This window comes from Caretta caretta, chromosome 7 (genome assembly GCF_965140235.1).
Source record: "Caretta caretta isolate rCarCar2 chromosome 7, rCarCar1.hap1, whole genome shotgun sequence".
Lineage (NCBI taxonomy): Eukaryota > Metazoa > Chordata > Testudines > Cheloniidae > Caretta > Caretta caretta.
In genome coordinates this window covers 23,383,555-23,405,335 of record NC_134212.1, presented here as the reverse complement: position 1 = coordinate 23,405,335, position 21,781 = coordinate 23,383,555, and the positions used below count along the sequence as shown (strand labels likewise).

Genomic DNA, 21,781 nt, shown 5'->3' with positions numbered 1-21,781 from the left:
GATGCCCTGACAATTATATGAGAAGACAGTTATAAAATAAACTTCTGCAATTCTCACCTCATACAACAGCCCAACAACAGAAAGCAACCATCAGTAGTTTTAACCACCCAGATTTCCACCACTATAGCTACACAGGACTCACAAACCTTCCCCCTCCCCAAATGCCAAGGAGAAGAGAAGTGCCTTACAACATGCTCGAAGCATCATCAACAGATTCAGGCTGTTTTGGACCAAGGAGGAAACAAGTTACATTACGTTGCCCTCTGGGAAGATGCTTTGCAAGCAGTCCTCTCTTCTTTTAAAGTCCAATCCAAGCACCTTTCCTGTCATACCACTGCAGCAGTATGGCCTGGGAAAAGAGGCGGTATCTCATATAGATCTCGGAACACTGAGACTACTGGCACTTGGGAGAGGATACATCTTCTCTCACTCCCTAGATTGTGTAGATGGGGTCTGGGCCAAGGCGACAGTTTTTGAGGGCTTGAACTTTTATTGCCTTGCCCCATCACCTTACTTGCCATCCCTACTCCCCCACACCCCATATCAACCACTGCATCCAAAAACAGATACACACACTAGCTGCAATTGAAATTGAAATTGCAACGTTTTAGAATTAACATCTCCACCCCCACAGGCAGTTTACAGCTCTCAAAACCATTCTTTCAAGTTCTCCATTTGCAAACTTAAAGGGACGTCAACATACAGATTTACACTCTTCACTTTTATAAGGTTTTCTTTGCACCTGGGAAGGCTAGAAATTTGATTTAATTGAAAAGAAAGACTACATTCACCACCAAAATTCTGTAGCAAGACCTGAATTTCATAGTCACTTCTAAAGCCTTAGGGTCATGGCAGACACAAGGTCCTACTTACAATATTTAGTAGTAAACCATAAAATAATCATCATCCTACATATTTTATCACTCCACTAAGACGTTACACTGTGTCATAGAATCTTCTCCAAAGAAATCATTAACCACCATATGGCACTATTTCAGGCTTTCTGCAAGGACAAATATAAAGGTTTGACAGTGTATTTATTTTTATTTAAATTTTTGCTGACTAGGATTGCCTCCTGAGATACACATCTCATTTCAGAACAGTTCCAAGGGGTCAACAGTCATGTAAATTTCATATTCCAGTATTTCAGGACAAAAGAAACTATATAATGCTGCACACACTATCTAAATTGCCAACATCCTGGTATCGTAAGCTGTACAGTATTTGCGTTTCACAATATAGTGTCCTCATAATTAATAAAAGCCCGAATGTAACAGAAAGGGCGAGGTTCATTGTAAAGGAGGAAATCGATGCAGAGCTGATTACTGAATAAAGCTACATTACAATACTTGCCAACATTAGAAGGGTTGGAATTTAAATTTAATGATATATAGTATAGAAAAAAGGTGATAAGGGACAGTTAGCTGTAACACTGAATAAATATTTAAAAGACATTAATAAGAGAGAGGAAGCAGCAGGTTTCTCGAGTGGCGGGAGGGGCTGAAAAAAGCATAATTATCTAAAAGCTAAAAAAGTAAAGCCTTATTAAGGACAATTTGGCAGTGGGATCCGCAGTCTAATAAGACAGTTGTGTTGCCATAAGTAGTAATTTTCAGAAAAAAAATGCTAATGGGATCCATGCTCAAATGCAAGGGGGTGACAATTATTCACCCAGGGACTTTTTATTATTATTATTATTAATTATTATAGTGCCACTAGCGTGAATGGATAAAGCCCTGCATGGATACAAAATTTGTATCCACATCCGATCCGCGATCTGCAAACACAGTCTACAGATATCCACAGCTGTGAAGGTGGATATCCGCAGATAAAGCAGATATCCGCAGATTTGCAGGGCTCTACATATAAAATTTGGATCCACATCCATCCACGATCCGCAAACATGGTCTGCAGATCTCCACAGATTTGCAGGGCTCTTTGAATGAGGTTTCACAGAAAACTAAGGGGAAAAATAAACTCTTGCTCCAACATCCTTACAATTTAGGCCCTAATCCTGCAGCTCTTTACTCACATGACTAATCCAAGTGCAACTGAATATGTAAGGGTTGCAACACTGGGTGCTAGATTCTTTATTTCTACAGTGTAGTAAATGTGAACAGCACCTCACAGACAAATGTGAAACAAGGGCCCCGCCCACAGGCTGAGTACCTCCTATGATAATGAAAAGGCTTTCACCCCAGAACTGTCAAATGAACTTATTGCTTCAATTTATACATGTTGGGAAACACAGACCACTCAAGGTCAACATATAAGAATTGTAAAAGAACATTTTTCATACATATCCCTAACAAAAAAAAATTAAACAGAAAATAATGTGAGGTGGTGACTTGACCTATAAAATTTGATTGTTGATTAAATCCCTACTCCACAATTCTATAGTTCAAAAACTCCATAGAAACTCTCTCATTCACTACTAAATTCTAAAGGTTTTTAGAATAATTTCTATAGAATTCTGTTTTATGCTGGTTAAATTTTATAACATTTTTCCATAATATGTGTATGAACAACTTCGAACAAAATTAGAGGAAGTTACTTAAGAGCAATACTAAAGGATCTGCGGGGGGGGGGGGGGGGAAGGGAGGGGAAGGTGTTTTACATGGTTCTGGTCCCAGGCCTAATTTATGTATGCCAGTCTGTTTGTGACTAGCAATATCTATTGGTTATATAAAATATCAATCAAGATCAAAATCCTCAGCAAGGTCAAAATTGTGGCTTTGACTAAGGAAGATCTTTGAAAGGTGAAAGTACTTTGGGACTTTCATCTCTCTCCCTGCCTACTGTCTTCTACGAGTTCTACTTTTAGTTTATAATCAAGGATACTTCTCCTCCCCCAAATTTAAATTTGGGCACTAAAACAGGGGTTGGCAACATCCCCAGAGAACTGAAAAACTGCACAGAAGACAAAGTCTACTCAAGATACACATTGTTTTGCCAAGTACAAGTGTTTGACTCTAAGGAATGCTGGCATTGCTCAAGTTATTTGATGGGAAAACTCAGTAAATAGACAAACCGAAGAGTCCTAGATAAGCAGGGAAATAATATGGAGTGTAAACAAACAATACTCATTATGCAAAGTATTTTATACTTCAAATTTAGAATTTCAGTGTTTACAACTGAGTAACACTGAAACACCAGGATGTTTCAAGGCTTGGAGAATACACCACCAGTGGACACATTCAGCCTCCCTAGTCTATGAATCTTAAACATCACAACTGGAAGTAAAGCACCCAAAACCCAACCAATTATCCAGAAGACACACTTCACAGGCTAAAGTGACCCCCAAGACGTTATTCCTCAGGTGAATTTGAAGAGAAAAAGTGTCCTAGAAAACAAGACAGATATAAATAAGAATCAAAACTACACCAAGAATTCCCAGAGGAAACATACTTCACTCTTTATAAGAACCCACTCACAGGTACTTTACTTCTGCAATATATTTGCATATCTTTAACTGTCACTTTTCATATTTCATTATTTTCCCCTTTTACAAAAACTCAGATTTACAGAGAACAATGAGATTCTAAATTAAACAAGTTTTGAGGCTAAACAGATAAAATTCTAGACCAACAGATGGAAGGATTTTTTCATAGAATATAAATTTAATTTAAAATGAACACATTCTTTTTGTTTTAATACCTAAAAGCTCTAGTCAGGCCACCAAGTGATGGAGTCCACTGGTAATGAGTTAAAGAATAAGCCATGTTACAGTAATAATGCAACAGAACTACACTGGGGAAATTCTGAAATTGAAGACAGACAGGCAACTTATTTTAGGCTCTGAAATTATTTTTTTGTTAAAATAGAAGCTTTCCAAAACTTTTATATAACTGTTTTCATGAATGGTTTCAGAGTAGCAGCCGTGTTAGTCTGTATCCGCAAAAAGAAAAGGAGTACTAGTGGCACCTTAGAGACTAACAAATTTATTGGAGCATAAGCTTTCGTGAGCTACAGCTCACGTCATCGGATGCATTCAGTGGAAAATACAATGAGGAGATTTATATACACACAGAACATGAAAAAATGGGTGTTATCATACACACTGTAAGGAGAGTGATCACTTAAGCTGAGCTATTTCCAGCAGGAGACCCGGGGGGACCCAACATTTCAGTTGAGGCAGGTTTGTTTAGGTTTAGAGAGAACAGACAAAAATTCCTATATAGTATTAAACAGAACACCACTAGACTGTACTGTATAAAAAGAAGACAATTAAATAGTCTAGAAACTGAAAGTGAAACTGACATTACTGGCCAGTCTAGTTAAGAAGCCCAAAGCTAAGTGGATGTAAAAAATTAGACAGGTATTATCTAAATTAGATTTCTATTTTTTCCACATTTAATAGAGTGGTGTCAACAAAAGGTTAGGATTTTTTAAAATATATTTATTTTTATCTGACAGATTCGTTAAGCAAAAGAAAAATGCTAACCAAAAAAGAAAAAACCCACTCTGTCACAAGCCTGTTCAGTTGGTAACTGATTTGTTTTTTAAAAATAATACACTTCGAAGCTGAGAAAAATAACCACAAAGAAAGTTATATGTACAACAGGAAGATTCATTTTTCTCCACAAGGACTGGCATTAGCGATTCTGCTGGGCCAAGTGAAACTGAATCACAGCACCCCACAGAAAGTCTGAGAAGGGAGACTTTAGCAAGAGTTTTACCAGCAAAATGACTGCATAGGAATGTCCACTTCTCACAAAAGATAGTAAAAGAAATCTATCCCCTCTGTGCCAGCATCAGGCAGGCAAAGAACCTACTAACATCACTGAAATAGAATAAACCAGAGGCCCAGAATATGAGTTTTTGTGCGGTTAAACCTGTAAACCACTTGGCTATTTAAAATTTAAGGAAGCAAGAGTATGTCCCATCCCCCGCACTCCAAAAAAAGGATCATTATTCAAGACCATGAAACTACTCGCTTTGTGAACATGGGAATACACTGGATTGACCACAAAATTCCAACAACTTGTAAACTTCAACACCTGCCTGCCATACAGTTTTCTTTCACTGGTGGAGGAAGGTGTATTGTATGTCCATTATGTTTAGCTGACCAAAATAAAAAATTCAAGATATGGATCTCAAGGTTTTTCAAAAGCTCCTTCTAGAATAAGTCTGGAACATTTTAGATTCTCTCCAAAGAAACAGGTGAGATTTTGATTAAAAAACCACTAACAAGGCAATGCCCCATTTACTTGAATATTCTTGCATAATAATAGATTTCAGACAAAGAGATCTGCTGAAATTGCTAAGCATGGGCCAAATTCAATAAACCAACAACATTCCCGAACTGCAAATTCTTCACTGAGATAAACTTATGTATAATTGAAGAGTACTAATCACTTTTTAATGAAATGCTGAAGCAACAAAGTGAGCACACGACCTTGAAGATGAAAGACCAAGCAGTGGTTTAAATTTAGTTTTTTGGTTGCTGGGAGTTAGTGGGTTGCAGAGGAGAGAGAGATGTTACAGCTCAGACATTTAAACTATTTCAAAATAAATACACTATCTCCATACAGCAGCAAAACAGACAAGTTTCTGAATTTAATTTACTTTTGGAAAATTAGTCGGTTGATTATTTTATCTGCTGTGAGGCAAAGTAATGTTTGCCACCTATCTTTTACTATATTAGCTCTTGAGGTTTCACCAGGATGGTTTACATATAATGTTCTATATCATATGACAAATTCTTATGGTTGTGCTATTTCAGCTGAATTACCTTGGCTGCTTTGTGTGTGTGCACGTGCGCACATGCAATGCTCTGCATTTGACCCCTAAAATTTAGTTTAAGTAGTTCTGCAAACACCACCCCTACTCTTACCTCCTCCCCCAACACAGCATCTCACATTTCTCTTTCACTGAAGGCATTTTGTCCTCTTTGGAAGTGGCAACTAGGCATATGGAAAGTTTAGCAGGGACTGGATAAGAAATAAATTCTATTCAGTTGTTGTTGGGTTTTTTTTAATAAATAACACAAAGTCTCCCGCAGTACCCACCCCCTCAAAAAATCAAATCCAAGACATATAAGAGTTAGGGACTGTCAATTCCATCTGCTTAGGAATCCTGGGAACTGTTATAGCCCACTGTGTGAATACATACATTGGCAGCACACATTCTATGAAACTGTTTTCAAATAAAGGGGGAGGTGTTTTGCATTTTTTTTAAGTTCAGTACACCTTAGGCACTACAATAATATAAATAAATAATAAAAATCAGCAACACTATATTATAGACTAATGACAATCATTTCCTAAATTTTTCAAAATGCCACTGCATAAATCCAAAAGGGGTCTGCAAAAAGACTTATTGCTATATTTGCAAACTTTAAAAGGATATTGTCCACTTTTTAAAAATCAGTGTCTGAATTTTTTTTAACCTAAACGTTAACTGTAACAATCCTAAGATTACACATTGAAAAATTAGAGAAAAATAGTTCTGTTTGTTCAATTTATTTCATTCATTTCACAGAACTTTTTACATTATCTCACAGTTTCCCCCATACAGTCAGCCAGCTTCCCTGGTTTGTGTGGGTCTTAATGTGACTGAAAAATAACAAAATTAGGAACAGAAGGGGACAGGTGCAGTAGCCAAAACAACTATTTTTTTAAGTTGACTAGAGTTCAAGAGAACAGTGCTCCTTTAAAAGCAAGTAAGGGTTGTATTTTATTTTGTTGGGAGGTATCTAATTTGGGAGTGGATATCTAATTTCAAAGGAAAATTAAAGCTGAATCTCCATATTCTAACTTTTACTCAGGAACAACAGTTTGCTTGGGTTTTTTTTTAAAGAGTCAAGAGCTTACACTTTTGAAAATACGGTAAAACCTCAGAGTTACGAGTGAACCAGGTAAAGGAAACAGTAAGCACAATTACAGATATACGGTTAAAGTGTTGATAACTCATGATTTTACTATAGGTCTTGTAATAATGCCCTAGTTCCTGGAGATGTGAACATAAGCAAATCTCAGCTTTTATTTAAAAACAAGTTTCTAGTCCCCATGGTTGCAGAGAAAAGCATGAAAATTTGATCCCAGTGTACTGTAAAGACTCAAAAACCAAAAGGCAGACAAAAAAATCCAAAACATTTTTTTAAACTTCTAATTTTTGGGGGTCTGACTCATGATTATTGAATGTTTGGCACTGGCAATATCACAGTTATGCAGATACTCAGGCATGTATATGTATATCACGATCATTTTAAGTGTTTATTTTCTTAGTGAAAACACAAGGATGTATATTGTATTATCGGGGGGAGGTTTTTTTTCATGCTCTAAAAAAACTTCAGCTACTTGGTGGAAGTGGAGGAGGGGACAGTCTAATAAATCCAAAAACTACAATATTGTCAGACATAGGCCAAACTTGTGTGCCCAAAGTTAGTCACCTAAATAAGCAGTATTATTTTCAGAAATGTTAAGCACTTGTCACTCCCACTGAAATCAGTGGAAGATACTGAAGCTCAGTGCCTTTTGGGGAAAAAATATCAAGTCACTTAAGTAAGTGTCTAAATACAGACTTGGGTACTTAGTTTGAAGTATCCAAAGTTTGGATGTTTTTCCCTTAATCCCTAGTGAAATCTGTGAGTCAAAATCCTTTGACATGATCTAGAAATAATTTAAAAATCATATAGTATTCATGCATACTATATGATTTCCCAGTAAATGTTCAGAGTATGCATATATCAAGAGAGCCATAGTTAGCTATGCATTATCAATATGTTGAATGTGATAAAGTTAGTTTAAAAAAAATGCAGTGTTTATCTGAATCGCAATTCACAAAATGAAATAAGTGTTACAGTGTTCAATGTGTAATCACAGATTTTTCCCTCATACTGCCATAAAAACAAGGAAATCAATGCAAAAAGTTAATCTTATTTGTAGTTTAAAAACAAAAAAAAATGTCAGAAAATTCAAAGATAAAATTCCCAGAGTAACTGTTACTTAACCACACTGTATACATACATTAAGGCAGAAATGTAGTATAAGTCAGGATCTTATCCCACAAGGAGATGAGAATCTTCAATTCGCACTGACTTTGCAGGGTTGGGCTAATTAACTCTACAAAATACTATACTACATGTGCTTAAGAAGACCAAATTATAGTTGTTGTAGGAAGCAAAACTTAATTTTTGACAACTGTTTAAATTCTTCACTGTAACAATGCATCAGAGATTTCTGCATCAATTATGGTTTCCATTAATATACGCACTCAAAACAGTAAAGTATTTTCTCTACTCCACAACTGCTGCCTCCAACCCAGGCACTGTAACTCTGGTGTAATCTTGCAAGATACTGAGTAACTCCAGTGAATACCGAAAACAAAGAGTTGACAGCACTCACATTTCACAAGAAGCACTTAGCATTTTGCAGTTATCAGGCCTTTACTATGGGCACAGCACCCAGCAAACTTTCTTGTAATACCACACTGATTCCTGTTAAATACCTCATTACATAACTATACCACCTTGGGACATTGCTCTTTCCCCACTCCATTCACAACAAACCTATCCTATTCCACATCCACTTGCTTCTTCCTCCACTTTTGCTCAGACTGTGCTCTGATCGTTTACTGTCATCACCTCTATCACTACCCTTCCACTGAATGGAATCAATAATCCAGTCATGATTTATATCTTATAACAGCATGTAAACCCAAAGCAGACTGAGGCATGCCTCTATTATTTTATATATACGATTTTTTTAAGCCACGCTTTAAATCATTTCAACATACTAGAATGTGAAGGTGGATAACCACTGCCAGAACACCACATAGAATCCCCTAAAGTCAACCGCAGGTTCAGGTAATCGTGACCTCATTTTTACAACATAAATGCATAATTTCCGTACCGGTCTTTGATGACGGGACCACAGACTTGAAAAGAGGAAACAATTACAGTCATTAGAATTTCACCCAAGCATGAGATTTAATCTCGGGGCATGGACTTGCCAATGGCTGTGGGGGTCTCAATGGAGACAAAATTGCTCTGTAGGGGAAAAAACCCCACCAATGATGACATTAGTCAGCAAGAGAGACTGGGCTTTGTCTTCTGTCCAGCGTAACAGCAAAGTACAAGGAATCTATTTTCCCTGCCCCCTCTTCTTAATCACAAAAAAATACAATAATTTTGTTTCTTTGCAAAGCAGCTTTTGCATACTCTGGAAACTTTCTTTCCAGTGCGATAATGCTGACTGCAGTAGCAGGAAGGGAAGGGGGGGGTGGCTTTTTATAACAAAAGTAGACTTTAAGAATGAATACGTATCTGGGACAAAAAGTCATTTCTCCCCTGCCCACCCAGCTCAATTTAAATTGGACGGTGTTATTAAAAACATCACTCTCTTACATTTCCCTAGCTTTTTTTATCTCAGAAGTTCTCAAAGCACTTTTCAAATTTTATACATGCAGGAATCACTTCACTATTGAAATATGGCCACCTGGTACACAACACATTGCACAGCACTGGGAGAAGGAGAAACTTTAAACAAACAAATCAAGGTAAACGCCTGCTCTTATTAAAAAAGTGCCACAAGATCCACACAGAGCAGACACAATCTCAGCTTTTATTTCTTGATTGCCAAAGATGTGCTGGTTACTGCACAACACATAACAGGAAGGCTGAAAAGCATACCATCGAAGAAAAAGAAGCCTGAACATGCCAGGAAGTCCATAGGAAGGAATAACTTGGGACTTCAGGGGTGGGTGAAGAAGTGTCAAGATTCACTTTTTCCACAATGCCAAGAAGTGGATAAAAAGACAAAAAAAATTCAAGTTTTGTACAAAAACAAAACACACCTCAACAAACAGTTAGCTGATGGAAACTCATCTCTTTCAGAAAAAAATTGATGGGAAGTTGACCCTACTAGGATTCAAATGCAAGTATTTCAAATCTGATGCTTATACCCCTGAGAAACCCCTCTCCCCAAATACAAAAGCATGCTCAACACCACTGTTTTTAAAACTTTCCTCTTTCATCTATTCCTTTTCCTTCACTATTCACCTACTCTTCTTGTGTTGTCACATTCACACATATATAGGAGTTTGTCTGGTCACAACCACCCCGATGCTGGTAATGCTGATAATTATTATCTAATGCAGAACTAGTCAGGTTGGTTTTGAAACAGAGATCATAATTCAAATTGGGAGCTGACACTAATCATTTGATGTTCACTTGACGAGATTAGATAGGCTGTGCAAGAACATTTTGGTAGAAGTACTGATAAGAAGATGGGAAATAAGAATTATTGGTATTTACTCTGCCTGCAATGCTTATGGAAGCTAACTGTTTAAAGGGAGCACTTCAAAATGGCTATTTAATCTGAATTTTACAGAAAGCACTGAAAACATTTTCTAACAGAATGCACAGTATCTTTCTCATCATATCTATCCTATGGGTTGTTCAAATCTTTCTTTGCAGGAATTCTCACTCAGTTTTGCTCCATTATGAGCTGTGACCCACAGTACATAATGCATTCAAGAATCCAGCTGGAAATTACCACTGAAGAACATCTGTCCTTGCTCTTCAGCTTGCCAGGCCTGCCTCAGGGATCCAAGATAGAAAACAACTAGCTGCCACACACAAAAACAACTTTTTATTCTATTTATGGGCTTTAACTCCAATGGAAATTTGGGAGTTTGAGTTTGTTTTCTTTATTAGATGACATTTTTGGAAGACATGTTGCACATCTTATTTAAAACTATGCTCTCTTATTTTACCATCCATGATCTTGTTTAAAAAATAAGCACTTCTAACAAAGTGGAGGAGACATGATTATTTGTAAGGCTAAAAAAAAAAAAAACCCACCACACAGGAGGAAAGGAGAAACACACTCAGGAAAGTAGGCCCATGCCTTCTCCAAGTGAAACTAGTCGCACTTGTATACAAAATCCCAACTTGTTTTCTAATAAAAGTACTGTATCATATAGACTATAACTATATCTAGCAGCTTCTAATTGAGGGCAGTCTCCAAACCAAGCTACAGGATGTCTGTGCATGAATACAGCAGAAACTTGCTAATTCACAATGATGACTGGGAGACTATTGTGAATTACTAAATTGTGCCGTTTAGCAAATGAACACATTCACCACCACCAAAAATGCAACACTGAAAAATGTATTTGTTAATTTGTTTTGATAACTGCAATTTTAATTATTAAAATATTTTATATTGTAAATAAAATGTACTAGATTTTAAGAAAGGAACAAGCTCTTAACATAAGACATCACTATATTGTTGTTTATCTTAACAGCACCTACTAGATAAAAATCTTGATCACTGCCCCAAACTGCCTACAAACTAATTTCAGACAAGCAGCTAAAAGGGGCAGGGGTGACAGATTATGTAGTTATTCTGTGAATGCTAGTACACAGCATGATGGAACAAAGAAATTTTGTTTTTTAACTCAACAGAATGAATGAACAAGTAGCAGTCTTAGTTGGCAAGTCTATAGTGCTTGGTTATTAAATGTTTCCTGAGAAGTTTTGTATTTTTGTGGCAAATAGCAAAGTGTGGTTTTGCTGTACATCAGCAAGTATGTACAAACACACAAAACAGCTCTTGATTAGTAGTAGCACATCTGACATGTAAACCAGAGAAAGTAATTTAATAAAACCACTCGTTTAGAATTTACATTTAAGATGTACATCAAATCATAACAGAAACCACAACTTCAAAATCAAGATGTGCAGTATATTGAGATTAATTGTGCAATGCTCATTTTATATATATAATCATATTTCTGATAGTGTTCCATCTATACCCAGAAAAGCATGTGATTACACAGTATAACTCCAAAGATCAAGAGTTGCTGGTCTTATCCTTTGTCATATCCATAAACCCTTAAAAAATAAGGAAAAATCTTCTGGATTTACTCTCTACTATTATTTCCAAGTTAAAGCACAGAGTTTAGGATTTTGTTGGATCTGTAGCTCCTCATAGGAAAACCATAAACTCCAAGTCTATAAACTGACAGCAACAGACTTCAGACCATAAGACCTGCATGCACACAAAACTGGTCAGATAGTCAAACCAAGGTATTTTATATACATACATTAAAATGAAAATGAAACTAATGCACAACAAAATTTTATGTTCGAACACTGAAATTATGATACAATTGAAAACACCAGGCAAATTCCATGTCAAGGCCACTGCTCTATTTTTAAAATCTCCCACTATACCAGTGTAACAGAGAGGCCTCGTGATTATCCCAACCCTCATGTTGCAATTCCTAGGCAACACAGGAGGAGTTTGGAATGGACTTAGGAGTAACAACATGCAATTTCCTTGCTTTTGCTTATTTGTTATATGACCTTAAGGTAAAAATGCAGGTGTGCACGTGTTAATACCCAGTACCAGGGTTTCCACATCTTTAATTCATTTACGAGTCAAGTCAGATAGTATTTACGTAAACATAAAAAACCCACACACAACATTTGACCCTTTTTTGGGGGGAGGGTGGGGTGGGAAGAATCCTCACAATCACATTGCTTTTAATTGAAAAGCAGTTGTTTTGCCTCAGTTATAGATGCTACTTAGCCTCTGCCATGTAATGTACAAGACAACAGACCAAACTGCTTACTGTTTAAGAAGTACAAACACTATCAAGGTCGTAGACATCAAAATGTCTACAAAGACATCTAAAGAAGAATGAATCATTGGAGGGAGGGGGGAGAAGAGTTAGGCTATGTTTGAGTTCTGAGTGACTATGGACCCTATGCATTGTCTCATTTTAAAATTGGGGTCACTACATTTAGGCTGACCCTATACATTTATCATAAAGATCCTGCATTGCAAGCAAACACTGCCCTCTTGTGCACTATAATGTCCAGTAGAGAAGGCTACATTTTGTTTCTTTTTAAAAGCAAGCAACAGTTTTATACCAGCAACCTCCTTTACCTCTTCTTTATACATTCATATCTGTACTCAAAAACCAAACAAACCATACACTTTGTTTCATTTAAAAATTCAGTAAAGTTACTCCTCCAAGTTGTCATACAAATGTTAGGCACTAGAAGAACACTGTAAAATTATTTTTTTTAATCTAAATTTTAGTTTTGAGAGAGAAGGGATTTAGTTTAAAAAATAAAGTTGAAACTGTATTAGACAGTTTTTTGGAGTGCAACTATATTGCACATGTAAGCCATTTATACACATGCTGGATATAAGAACCTTGGTGTGCGTTTCAGAAAACACTTAAAGTACTAGCAACTTAAAAGAAATGTTTGAACCCTTTCAGACCAGTAGAATATTTCAAAAGTTCCAACCACTATGCAGCTTCAGAAAATAAACTACCCCTCCCTCACCCAGAGTCCTAGGTCTTCCATTTTATACTTTCACACCACCCACAAGGCTCATTACAACCACTACCCTCAACTCAAGCTGGTGGCCAAGGGTCCTCCCAGAGCTTACCGCACTGCTTGTTTAACTGACCAGAATGGTTGCTATTGAGCAATGAAAGGCACTCTTTTCAACAAGGAAGAACACGCTGCTCCCATAGCATTCCTAACCTCTACAAGTCCAAGGAGCAAACGGCCTACTTTCAAATTTAGGTCTCTCACATGGCTTGGGAAGAACTCTGCCATTAGGCTACCAGAGTAACATCCTCTGGCATATGTGCAAATGTAATCAGAAATACTCATTTAGACAAGAGAAAGCTTTTACGACAGCTACACAGAACTACTTTCCCTGTTCACTAACTGGACTTTTATGTAACAGTATTCAAACAGCCAATCTCATTATAACAGTCGGTGGAGAGTTACAATTAAGTACTGTTCCACACTAAGCCGGGGTAAAAAATATGGTAGATGGATTGCAGCACATGCAAGTAGATTTAGGACAATCTGCTCAGTAACTATAACAAACTTATTACATGGACATTTGTACTATTATTAAAAAAAAAAGCTAAAAACAATATTGAGTATGTATTCTTAAAAGGAACATCTTTCCCTCCCAAGCAGGCTCTAGTTCCCCTGATGGGGGTAGCAGATCCACCCTATTTTCCCTCCTAAAATACTCCCACTGAAGGCCAATTGTTCCAGCCTCTATCATCTTGAGGAAGTACTACTGGATAGCTCTTTCAGGGTGCATCAGTGCCACACCTTACTCTGCCAAACAGCAGTCTGCTAAAGGGGATGCCATAGAGCAGCAAAGGCTCGCCTTCCTTTCCTGGTCTTCATCCCCATAGGGACTGAGCATCTTTTGCTATCTTTGCAGCCCATATGGTCTCCGCTCCCTATGGAGCATGTGTGAGAACAGTAGAACCAGAGATCAAATCTTTGATGATAGCAGTCTTGCAAAATTCTACTTGTCCATTAATCTGCAGTAAAACAGGTATCAATTTTATCATCATCAAAGATGGGCAAGTAGATTTTGTACTAATAGGTCAGCATATTTTCACTGCAATTTTGCAAGGTTGGTGTACCTTATGTGCATAGATATTAATTATATCTTACAACAAACTAATCAAAATAAACATTTTGTAACAACAACAACAAAAGTACTGCGACATTAATCTTACAAATAATCTCTAGCTGACCAAATCTGAACCTTGGTACCAGGCCCATGTTTCCCTTGATCTCCCTAGACTATTTTCACTGCAGTCATTTGCATCTGCAAGACATGCTTTTGCTATGCTCATTTCCCCGTCCCCAAGCTCTTGTGAGAGTTCAAAAGTCCTGGCCCCTTCAGTGTATCAGGTATGAATTAATACCCTTCCTTAAGAGAACACAGCAGCAAAGTGGAAACAGACACTTGCAAGGCAGGCTTTTTTGAAAGGAACTTTGAAAGGGACAAATGGTGACAATGAACCTCTGGTTATGAAGTAAACAGGTCAAAGGTTCAGACAGGCATAAGGATTATGAAACTACAAGTTTGTCAAAATTTCCCCTGCAGGTTTAGACAACCAGGGTCAAGCAGTAACTTTCTGATTAAAACTCTTTAAGACTACTCTGTCCTTTAAACTTCAGAGGAAAAAAAACCAACAAAATCTATTTTTTAAAATGTTCTTTGAGAAGTCATCTCAGTTCATTTAAAATCAAGTAGATAAAGGGCATCTGAAAACTACTTACCTAAAATAAACAATTCACTATCCCTCACTGTATGCATGCAGGGTTAAAGGGGAGCTAGGGTGAGGTAATCATGTTCTTCTGTGTTAGTGTGCTGACCCTTTGTAGGGCATGAAATTAACCAACAGCAAGTAAGAAATCTGCTACTGGTTAAACTACATCGCTACACAGTGTTCTTAAAATGAAATATGAGGATTGAATGTCTTCTGGAAGATTAACTTCTGTAACCTCTCTGCAGGTTTCCCCTACTGCTGAACTCATTTGAAAAACCATTCAGCACCCTACCGGATGCATAGGCCTTTTAGAGTACAACACACACGTACAAGTCCCACTCCTTTGAGGAAGATAATGACAGCTTCATGAAAATCTATAAAGCTCATTGTCAATACCAAAACAAAATCTCAAAACAAGCAGCAGCATCACACAGACTCGCCCACATGGAGTAAAATCCCTCAACAGCCTAAACCTGCGTATTAACCTTTAAAAAAATCACTCCATATCCCACCACCACGTCTGTCAAATGGCATAGCCTCAGAATTGAAAACAAGCATGAGCTGGTCAAGGAGAGAGTGAATTACTCCTGGAATTACCCTCTCATTCCAGTCACAGGGCCCTTTTGCTGTATGTGAACCTGGCAAGGAAATAGATGCTGCAATTATAGAGAAAAACAGACAATGTGTAAAATGACAGAGAATTGCTCAATTACTTATGTGAGATGGAATTTTAGTCATGTAATTGTGATGAGCTTTTTGCTGTTTGTGATACAAGCTAAAGAATGCACCTCAAGACTAAGTTTTTCAGGGCTTTGATTCTTTGTTTAGTAACCCTCATCTACTGCAAATTACCCTATATGCTTTTCCAGTGCTACACGAATAAAAAAGAGACCATTATCAAGCATCTTTACCACTAAGTGGCCAAACAGCAGTGGTGGTCTTGGTTATATGACAAGCAACCTTCCCACTACAGAAAAAAAAGTGGAACTATACAAATCAGTCTTATTGTAAGCAAAAATCAGTTTTAACCATATTCATGTACTGTTTTCAAAAGTAAAGGCTAAGCAGTGATTGTACAATGACTGAGCACGTAATTGTAGCAGCCATTCTGTGCTCAACAACTCAAAGGCAGCCTAAGACTTTGCTGCTCATAGGGGAGCCCTGACAAGCATATCATTTGTCTCCCTTCTCTGTCATATATAACTGTGTGTTGTAATGTAGATGTGAAGTTCCACTTTTACCATGACACCCACAAGAAGTATGTCAAAGACATTTTTAAAATATATATTTAAACTGTGCATTTTAATATATACTGAATCCCGTGCATGTCTTCACAGAGTAATAACATGACCATATTGCTGTAACTCACCTAGCATCCTCAAACTATTGTATTTGTTGCCTTTTAGTTCCACCACTGTCTGAAATTAGATAGTAATTTTTTTTCAGTGCAGAGATTATTTCTTATTTATAATGTGAGGCACCTAGCACACAAGTGGGCACTGGAAGATAAGTTATAACACTTGCAGCTGCACTGTACAGGAGAATAATGAAACTAAGTGAAATCCATGGTATATTCCTCAGCATGCAGTTACTCAGAATGCCTTACCACTTCACTGCTGGTGTCTATGGTCTGAGAACAAACTGATATTGTTGGGGCATAAGTGAAATTAAGAACTAAAAAGTAATTAAGAAGTCTAACTGGAAAAAGTTATACCCACCATTTCATTCCAACCTTGACTATAACCTTCCAGCTAAAACCTTAAGAATGCAACATGACTGGAATTAACGTTTTCTATTCCTAGCATGTAGGTAAAATATTCTTTGATTTAAAACTTGATATGTTTTGCTCTCAAGGGCAAGCTTTATAAGAAGAAAGATGCAACCACACAGAATGAAATATGACTTCCATCTTCCATTTTTCTTCTTATTTGGTTACTGCTCAAATATTCTGCATTCATTTAAACCAAGGTTTCATCTCCAGTGACACTTCTTTTATGTTGTCATGAAAAGTATTTGCAAGGTCAACACTACCCTGCATAACAGGAGGAATAGGCAAGAATACAGGATTCAGCTATGAAAACTCCCTTTCAAATAATTAACAAGATACAACATGATTTTAAAGGATGGGTTGTTTCAATCATCCCTTTAAAGAGGAGCTGCCACCCAGAGAAAACTTTCAAATACAATATACTAAATAATAAAACAAATAATATTTTGGGCCCACATAACACCTTTCATCTAGGAATCTCTACATAGTTTACAAACAGTAAGCTTCGCAACCTCCATGTGAGATTATTGTCTGTAGAATGGGTATAACAATATCTATATCTATTTACCTGTCCTATGTCTGATGTATTTAAAGATATTTGCATTTAAACTGGTCTTTTCTCCTCCTACCTAATCCTACAGTGAGGTCATTTTTTGAAGTATATGATGTTTTATAAAGCACTCGCACAAAAGTACCTTAGTATTTCCAACTATCATGATTTTATAACAAGTCTCACAATAGTCAATGTTTTACTTAAAGCATGGAGTCCCACACTTACAAGAGAATCTCAGCTTTAATTTAAAAAAAAATAAATAAGTCACTACGCTCCATGGCTGGAGGGAAAAGATGGAAAGATTGAACTCTAAAGGCACAACACTAAAGGCAGATAAAAACAAACAAAAATGTATTATTTTTAAAATCTCAGGATTTGGTGGCCTGATTTCTGAACAGATGGAATTGGCAATACTGGTACCTATGGACTGAACCATTTTAAACATGGATTACAAAATAAATCAGGTGTTATTTGGGCCCAGATCCACTAGGGTTACGCACAGGTCAGATTACAGAAATTGTAATTGTTATATTTGGCCAATATTGACAGTCGGGATCAAACAATCACAGTTTCTTTTAAAATCCAATAGAAAAGAAACAAATGACAACTCCATGCTATCAATTAATAGGTAAGGGAGTGTGATTTTCAAACTCTGCACAGATTATGAAAACTATTTTTTTCTAGTGCCCTCCTAAGTATTCCTCCCAGAGATAACAGTTCCAGAGAAAGTTTGGCTCTCTCAGATCTTAGTAGTTTCCGCACAGAGAGCAAAGCCTAAACGAAAGTTTCTACACAGAGACCTCAACAAGAACTGTCCTGTTCACAAGAACAACTTAGTTCCCTATAAAGTAAATAATCAGTATTTCTGTAAATTATCAGGCACCTTTGCTGTGAAACAAAGCACAACTGTGGGCTAAATGCAGCCAATAGTCGCCCTCCCCCTGTAACTGCAGAATAACAAAACAGCTGAACTGAACTGCAGAGGGTTTTACTGCTGATGAACTCAAGCAATAAATAATTTCTATTCATCTATCCAGGATGATATACATACAAGTCGGTATTATGGTTGTGCTCATCACTGGCATCATTTGCAAGTAGCACATCTGTCAAAAAAGTGTTTTTCCAGTGGACTACATGAAATTAGTTGGTAGGTCCCAATCCAGCTCCCAGGAAACGGGTGACCACGTCGTAAAACTGCCCCACTAACTGGTTCTCTGTCTGGCAATTTGAAAAGGGACTAAGGACAGAAAAGGCATGAGAAATGTACTGATCTCCCCTCTAAAGAAGGTCCCTATAGATTAGCAATAAGGATCATTAACTGGGTCACTGTGTGATAAGCTAGCACTACGGCTGCTCATGTTGTACCTTATATCCATAGAATAGCAGTCTTCAGGGCTGGCACCTTTCATGAGCACTAAAATCACTTTTTAAAAGTGTGTATGTTTGTTTTTAGGGGGTTCCTTTTTCATATGCTAGCATCACCTTGCCACATAATTGTGTGATTCCTCAGGACAGAATATTTTGTTCCTGTGCCAATTTCTTTTAAAAGCTTTGTGTCTCAAAGAGCATCAACTTAAGCTGCATAACTATGTAACATGAAACAAGAGATTAAAAAACACACCAATATTTACAAATATTAAAGGACCAACAATATACAAGAAAATATAGAAACAGCTAAACAATACATGCAAAAATAAACCTAACACTAATCTAAACCTCAAAAGAACTTCTCTCCAGCACTTACTGATAAATGTTTGGGTTTACAATAATCTGGATCTTTGAAAAAAGAAAAGGAGTACTTGTGGCACCTTAGAGACTAACAAATTTATTTGAGCATAAGCTTTCGTGAGCTACAGCTCACTTCATCGGATGCTGTAGCTCACGAAAGCTTACGCTCAAATAAATCGGTTAGTCTCTAAGGTGCCACAAGTACTCCTTTTCTTTTCGCGGATACAGACTTACACGACTGCTACTCTGAAACCTGGATCTTTTGAGTAATTTCAACCACAAACTTCCAAATCAGGTTTTCTTCAATATGCTTTTGCATCACTGAAGTTCTACAATGGTTAGAAGATGCAGTGATCTCAAATTCCTTTACTTCAGAGTTCACACACTGAGCTGAAGTCAAAATCCCCCAAAAAACAATGTGAGTTTATTTTAAAATGTGCTGCTGGAATAAGTCAGTCTCCTTTACCTCAAATTTGCTTTCAAGGAAAACATTTTAAAAGAACTGAAATGTACATAGTATTTCTAACACTATAGTCTGACAAATGTTAAGAACATCTCAATCTAGGTAGGAGTTTTGCATCTGAATTTCTAGCAAGTTATATATGAACACTTCAGCAGCAGGACTGCCAACCTCTGACAATTTAAATGAGGGAGAGTTCAAGAAATTTGAGAGAGAAATTGTAACTATGTCCATGAATATTCTCACATCAATAAAGAAATGTTTAAAAAACAAACACATTAATATAAACAAAACTGACTGGTTTACATGCCGTTTTTGTATCAATAAAAATATTTTGGTTAGGGGTGTGAATTTTTACAGAAAGTTATACCAATATGAATCCTGGTGTGGAGAAGTTACATCAGTGTGAAGTTGTCTTTAGCATAGCTTATTCCTTTTCCACTACAGGAATAAGCTCTTTTGACTCCACATAAGGCAGGGCTAAACTTTTGCTAGCATAGTAACATTGGTTAGGGGTGTAACTTTTCACGATATTGTTATACTGGCAAAAGCCCTAGTATAGACAGTTATAACAACAAAAACGTAATTTTGCTGGTATAAACCATGTCTCCACTAGAAGGATTTGGCACCTGTTTAGGTAGTTTTAACCCTTCCCTCCCCTGGCAGGAGGCAACTCCCAGCTCTTCAAACCCTCCCACCGCACACAAGACAAACTTTACTTTTTTACATTTCCAGCTCCCCCCACCCGACCCGCTCTCTGCATCCTCGGAAAGGATACCCACATGTACACAGTGGAGGCGAGACCCCCAAACACACACACACAGGATTCACTTCTCCCTACAGAGCAGATCCCCTGACACGGGCGGGGGAGAAGCCCCCGCCCCTCCAGAGTCACAATCTCGCTCAGGGGCCTGTCGCGCCCCCCCCCCGCGCTTACCGCCAATGATGGTCCGGATGAGGGAGGCGTGTCCCGGACAGTCCACCAGGGTGAGCTGGAGCTCGTCAGGGCCGGGGCCCAGGTGCGGCGGCAGCGGGGTGCGGAGGCAGGAGAAGCCCAGGTCCAGGGTGATGCCCCGAGCGCGGCTCTGCGGGGCCCGGTCGAAGGCGGCGGTGGAACCGGTCGTGCTGAGCGCCCGGGCCAACGCTGTCTTGCCGCTGTCGATGTGCCCCAGGACCCCCACGTTCACATTCAGCCTCCGGGGGGCGCTGGGCCCCGGGGCAGCGACAGCCGCGGAACCGGCCATGACTACCCTGTTCCCTTCGCACACCCCCGGTCCGTTCCCAATAGCGCCCCGCGGCAACACGGATTCCGCGGCAACCGTTCCGGGCTCTCTCCGCGTTCCGCCCTCTCTAGGGAGAAAGGGAACGTCTGGCACCCGGGCGGTCGTTGGGGTCACCCACATTAGCTATATGACAGGGTCCGGGGCTGGCTCAGGATATGTCCCGCAGAGAGCAGAGGGAGCCCAGGGTTTGTTCTTTGCTAAAGCTGACAGTGGGCTGAGCTCTGTACCGGACTCAGAAAACCTGGCTGCTGCTCCACAGAGTTTGCAATCAAAACCAAACAACTCCCAGAAGAACTCATGGGGAACCTCCAATACACTATAAGTATTACACCTACGTGCAAAATACATACCCACTACATGTAGAGACACAGTATACATTGCACACAATACACACCTGTATATACACAGATCCACACAATGCATACAGCAGCATGAACACATGCACACAACACAGTACAAATCTGAAAGGCTGTTAGGAGGGTGCCACAAAAAACAAAATCAGACTCATGGTTAGTGGTGTAAACAACGTACATCTATGATAATAAAAATAAATAAATAACAGGCCCAGGACTCATCCATATTCTCTGTATTCATTTGTTTGTACGTTAAATCCCCAGCATCAACCTTTCGTATTTGTCTCTTGGATTATTAGCCCTCCAGGGCAGGAATTGTCTCATGTTTTTATGGCACCAAGCACACTGTGCTGGACTCTTTGGACACTACCATTGTATCAATGCTTTTTAATAACAACAGCATTAACATCCTCTACTCCAGGGGCTGCCCAAATACTTCAAGCAGCTGTTTCTTCTCTGTGTTAGATAGTACCACTACCTCCCATTCAATTGTTCATGCTCTATCCTGCAGCGATGACTGAGCTACATTCATAAAGTTTGGAGCAAGCTCTATTGTGTTTTATAATGTATAAA

At 38.2% G+C, this 21,781-nt stretch overlaps 1 protein-coding gene across 5 annotated transcripts in view; it reads right to left on the bottom strand.

Annotated features, from left to right (window-relative positions):
- EEFSEC (eukaryotic elongation factor, selenocysteine-tRNA specific) overlaps nt 1-20,996 on the bottom strand; it is a 218,333-nt gene extending 197,337 nt beyond the window's left edge. For 3 of the 5 annotated variants that reach the window (XR_012669203.1, XM_075130308.1, XM_075130309.1), the window contains exon 1: nt 20,510-20,868. Coding sequence is in view for 4 of the 5 variants with exons in the window: in XM_075130308.1 (XP_074986409.1) it covers nt 20,510-20,816 (307 nt within the window). In the remaining variant the exon portion in view is untranslated. Of the gene's footprint in view, nt 1-20,509 lie in introns of all 5 variants that reach the window. The other 2 variants (XM_048857350.2, XM_075130310.1) reach the window with 2 other exon arrangements.
- Nucleotides 20,997-21,781: the final 785 nt, after the last annotated feature.